Source organism: Eurypyga helias, unplaced genomic scaffold, assembly GCF_000690775.1.
Source record: "Eurypyga helias isolate BGI_N326 unplaced genomic scaffold, ASM69077v1 scaffold20074, whole genome shotgun sequence".
Taxonomy (NCBI): domain Eukaryota; kingdom Metazoa; phylum Chordata; class Aves; order Eurypygiformes; family Eurypygidae; genus Eurypyga; species Eurypyga helias.
Window position 1 is genome coordinate 3,038 of NW_010245881.1, and position 4,693 is coordinate 7,730.

The 4,693-nt window shown below is 59.7% G+C and overlaps 1 protein-coding gene across 1 annotated transcript in view; it reads left to right on the forward strand.

The window, feature by feature from the left end:
- Positions 1 to 26: 26 nt before the first annotated feature.
- The window catches only part of HDAC7 (histone deacetylase 7), a gene marked incomplete at both ends in the record, with an annotated part of 11,688 nt that continues 7,021 nt past the window's right edge, over positions 27 to 4,693 (forward strand). Inside the window, 7 exon segments of the mRNA XM_010150226.1 lie at positions 27 to 223; positions 1,850 to 1,940; positions 2,939 to 3,050; positions 3,534 to 3,649; positions 3,808 to 3,930; positions 4,365 to 4,409; positions 4,412 to 4,461. Of these exon segments, the coding sequence (XP_010148528.1) occupies positions 27 to 223; positions 1,850 to 1,940; positions 2,939 to 3,050; positions 3,534 to 3,649; positions 3,808 to 3,930; positions 4,365 to 4,409; positions 4,412 to 4,461 (734 nt within the window).

The following is a 4,693-nucleotide window of genomic DNA, read 5'->3' on the forward strand; positions in this document are numbered from 1 at the left end:
ACCTGTACCCAATTGTGTCTCCACAGCTGCTGTGAACCCGTGCACCTCCCCACGGGTGCCCCAGACCGTCCCCATGGACCTGCGCATCGGGCAGCGCGTCGTCAAGCCCGGCTCCGACACCACCTTGCTGGCCCTGAAGCACACGCAGCAGCTGCAGCACCAGCTCTTCCTCGCCAACCTGCCCCAGCAGCAAGTGGAGCAGCTCGCCCACCAGCACGTGAGGGTACGGGCACTCCGGGGTGCCGGGGGGGGACACTCACACCCACTTTTGGTAGTGACTGGGTGAGGACTGAGCGGTTGGAAGAATTAGTTTTGCCCCTGAAGCACGTAGCTTATGGTGCTGCACGTGTCTGCCAGCAGTGCCCTCCGTCAGGGCTGGCTTTGTCCGAGCTCTGGCAAGGACTAAGAGGAAGAGGCTGGAAATCCCAACCCCAAAATAACCTTCCCAGGTGAATTCCTTCTTTCCCCTGAGCTGAAGAGCCTGGAGTGTATTTTAGCCAGCCCAAAGACCTCTCTGACACAAGGAGGTGGGTTAGGGAGTCAGGTGGGGGGGTTCATGTCTTACTTTCGGGCCAAACCTCCCGCCTGCCAAGGCCAGCGGGAGGGCTGGGGCCTCCCAGGATGTGCGAAGGGAGGGAAATGCTTTGAGCTGCGTGCCTTGCGTGTGCTGAGCGAGGAGCCAGAGCGACTGGACAGGATGGCTGGTGTCTGTGAGCTGCCCCTCCGCCTGGCCACCGCTGTTCTCTGCCCCAGAGACATGACTTACTCACTTTACAAGCTCATTTGCTTTTCTGGGAAGTCTTCACCGAAATTCGCTCTCATCCCCTGGAATAGCACCCCGGCCCTGCGCAGCCTCTGCTGCCAGGCTGCGCTGTCACACATGACAGCAAGGTTTAGGTGGGATGGGTTCCCACTGGGAGCAAGGCCAGTTTCAGGGGTAGGGCAGGATGCAGAGGACCACATCCAGGCTAGCTGTGACTGTCTCTGAGCACAGAGACCACCCACCCCTGCCCATTCCAGTCACAGGGCTGCCCCACGCTCATGACAGGCCTCAGTTCCCTGTATCCAGATGGGATTTCCCATATGACACATCCATCCCGTCATTGCTCATCCTTCTGCTGCGCTCCTCGGAGGCTCCATCTGCTCTCTAACCTGCTTTGGGTGGTGGAAGATACGGCTGTACCCCCTCCCCTAAACACACCCAGCCTCATCCGCGTCTCGTGTCCATATGCTCTGCCCATGAGCACCAGGTCTCAGAGGCTGACAGGGGCTCACTGGTCCCAGTAACCTTGTCTGGGAGCACTGGGAGGCTTTCTGGGAGAGGCTGAGCATCAACTTGCTCCACACAGGGAGCGTTTGAGATGCTGCTGCTGCCATGGCTGTTGGGTGCTGGGGCATTTGTGCAGATGGGATGCTTTGTGTCCTCCCTGTGGGACAGGATCATCTCTGAAAACCTCAGCTCTGGACAACGCCAAAATCCAAACTTTTAACTGTGATAGTTCCCTTTCCTTTTCCCTCTTTTTAGTCAACTGTGATTTTTATTTTGGTGTATTGCAACATGCCCAGGCTACAGATATGTCAAAACACCACGAACAGCAGCAAGTTGAGACAGACTGGTTTGAATTTTATGATGTCCCTGGGGAGAGCGTCCCTGGAGACAAAGATGCGTCCGGTTTGCTGTGATGAAACAACTTAACACGCTCTTGTCAGCCAGGGCGGCCCATCAGGTTTCCAAAAATGACACAGCAGACAGTTTCAGACATGCTCCATCACCGTGTCATCGTGCCTCGAGCTTGGGGAGGGGGTAAGAGGGGAGCTGGGCGAGGCTGATGTCCCTCTCCTCTCGCAGGTGACCATGGAGTCCCCGCACCGCGAAGCCGAGCCTGGGCAGCAGGAGCAGGAGCTGCGGCAGATCCTCAATAAGGACAAGAGCAAGCGAAGTAAGAGCCTCCGCACGTCTGCTGGCCTGCGGCACCGCGGTTCTGCCCGAGGAGCCCTGTCCCCAGAACCGGGAGAGTCGGCTCGCAGGGAGAGTGACACCAGAGGGGCTTTTAGCAGGGGGCTCAGCAGGCTGTTCTGCCCATATCCAGACCAAGCTTTGCCTTCTCTTGGTGTAAAGCCACTTAATAGTGTCCGCGTCTCCCTCCTGCCCATCCAGCTGAGCCGTGTGTGAGAGCAGCTGTGTCTGTGGGGAAGGCCGGTCCTTCTGAGCATCACTTAGCAGCTGCCCAGAGGTTTTTCAGGGCCTCGCTGGCCTCGCCGCTGCTTGTCCTTCGTGTCTTCCCAGCAGTGCCAACCCAGTGCTAACACTGCCGTGTGCCCCACGGCCCCCGTGCTGGGCAGAACCGTTTGCAAACCCCATCCAGCTGCGATTTCCCTGCGCCATCTAGTGCCAGGCGCTGCAGGCAGCTCGCAGGGAGCTTGCTCTGGGTTTTTGGATCTCCAGAGCTCTGCATCACCACTCAAAAGACGCAGCTGCAACCCGCATTGGCTGTGCTGTGCTGGTCCCGCTGCTCATGAGCCTGCTGCCCACACGTCTGTCGGGATGCTGACACTTCCCGTGCCATCCCTTAGCTCCCACACGACTGCGGAGCACGGGCTGCTCTGCTGTCGCTCACAGGCTTGACGAGGCTAATTGCAGTGCTGAAAACACAGTGTCTGCTCTTCCCATGCCATTCCTGAGCACATTCATCTCCTGTGGACACAGCTCAGCAAGGCTGATCAGGACAGCCTACACACGACCTCCGTATGCCAACCTTGGTGTGAGAACTGCACTGAGCATCTCCACAGCTCCGGCCATCCTGGCATTCCTTGTGCATCCTGGCATTCCTTGTGCAGCCGTGGGGAGCTGTGGGGCCATGCTCATGCCTGCAGGGATCCTTTGGAGCGCTCTGTGTCAGCTCTGAGCCCTGTGTGGTCACTGCTGGTCTCCCTGCAGGTGCCGTGGCCAGCACAGTGGTGAAGCAGAAGCTGGCTGAGGTCATCCTGAAGAAGCAGCAGGCGGCTTTGGAGAGGACCAGCAATCCCAGCCCTTCAGCCATGCCGTACAGGTAAAACAAGGGTATCCCCTGGCCTGCCCCGAGCAGGAAATCAGCTCAGCACCCGTAAAAGGTGACTGTTTATCTTGGGCAAGATCTCGCCATTGTGTTCTGCTTCCTGGTCTTCAGAGATACTGATTAGCTAACCTCTGTTGGGGTGAGTTAGCTTGTTCTGTGTCAAGCTCTTGCAGGAGGTGGATGAAGCTCCCACATCGTTTTCCCTGACCTTGTTGGACTTTGGTGGCTTGTCCCACTCCTGACCCAAAAAAGTATTGTCAGGCTTCTTGTCTTTTGTCTCAAGACAAGACAAAACCAGCAGCTGGATCCCTTCTGTAGGTGGTAGTGGACAGGACAAGCCTTTCTGGCCACTGGCACAAGGGCTAGCACACGCCCAGGAAAGGCCCCTGGGGCCACCCTTGCATCAGAGGGCGTAGCGTGGGTGGCACGTGGCTGCCAGCTGGGAAAGGTTTCTAACAAGGTGGCTTCTCTCTGTAGGTCTCTGGAGCCTCTGGATCCTGAGGGCCCTTCCCCTCCTGTGCTCAGCACCTTCCTGCCTCCTGTCCCCAGCACTTCTCTTGACCCCCCCGAGCATTTTCCACTGCGGAAGACAGGTAAGGCCATGGGGATAATGCCATCTCCCTCCCAACCTGATACCCTTGCAGCCAGGATGGCTGGAGCCAAAAAGGGGAGCAGCCTGGCCCCAGGAAGCCTGTCCAGCTTCGCCCCCATCGGCAGTGGGACCGGGACTAACCGCCTTGTCTGCTGGCAGCGTCGGAGCCCAACCTGAAGGTGCGTTGCAAGCCCAGGAAGTGCCTTGACCGACGCAAGAACCCCCTGACGCGGAAGGAGAGCGCTCCCCCCTCGCTGAAGAGACGGCCGCCCGAGGCGATCGGTGAGGGCTTCACCTGGACAGCGATACCTCGGGGCTTTGGAGAGCCCCTGGAGCCAGGCTGGAGCACCTGCGGTCTGCCCTGGATCCTGGGGGGATCGGAGAGGGATGTCACATCTCTGGGGCTCTCTGCCTTACCAGTGCCCTCCTTGGGGCACAACCCATGGAGGGAGGTCGCTGCCGTGATGGTGCAGGGATAGATGAGTGAGGGAAGGACATTGACATTGCTGCAGCTGCACCGTGCTGCTTTTCGGGCCCAGGATGGACCCACAGAGCTGGAAGTGTCCAGGTGCCACATGGCCAGAGGGAGGTTTGGCCCTAGGAGGGTGGTGGGCAGCCAAAGGAAGGAGGGAGGGCTGTGAACGGCTGGGGCAGGGGCTCTGCAGCCCTTCTCTGGGTGCTTGTGTCCATCACCCCCATTTCTCTTCCCTACGCAGACTCCTCCCCGAGCAGTAGCAGCACTCCCGTGTCTGGCTGCACACCCCCCCCGCCGAGCACGGAGCCCTCCCGCCCGCCTCCAGCCTGGCCCACGAGGTGAGCTCTGACGGCCCCGCAGCCAGAGGTTGGGGCTTCCTGACCCCAGGGCTGGGTGCCCTGATCTCCCACTCCCCTCCTAGGCTCAGGCAAAGGTAGCATCCCCCCCTGGGGACCCCAACCCTGAACCCCACTGCCCAGGAACAGCCCGTAGCCCTGCTCTCCCTGCAGGGTGGGATCCTCTGCCCAGCCCAGCTCCCAACACGCTGCCCTCCTGCGCAGCGTGCGTTTC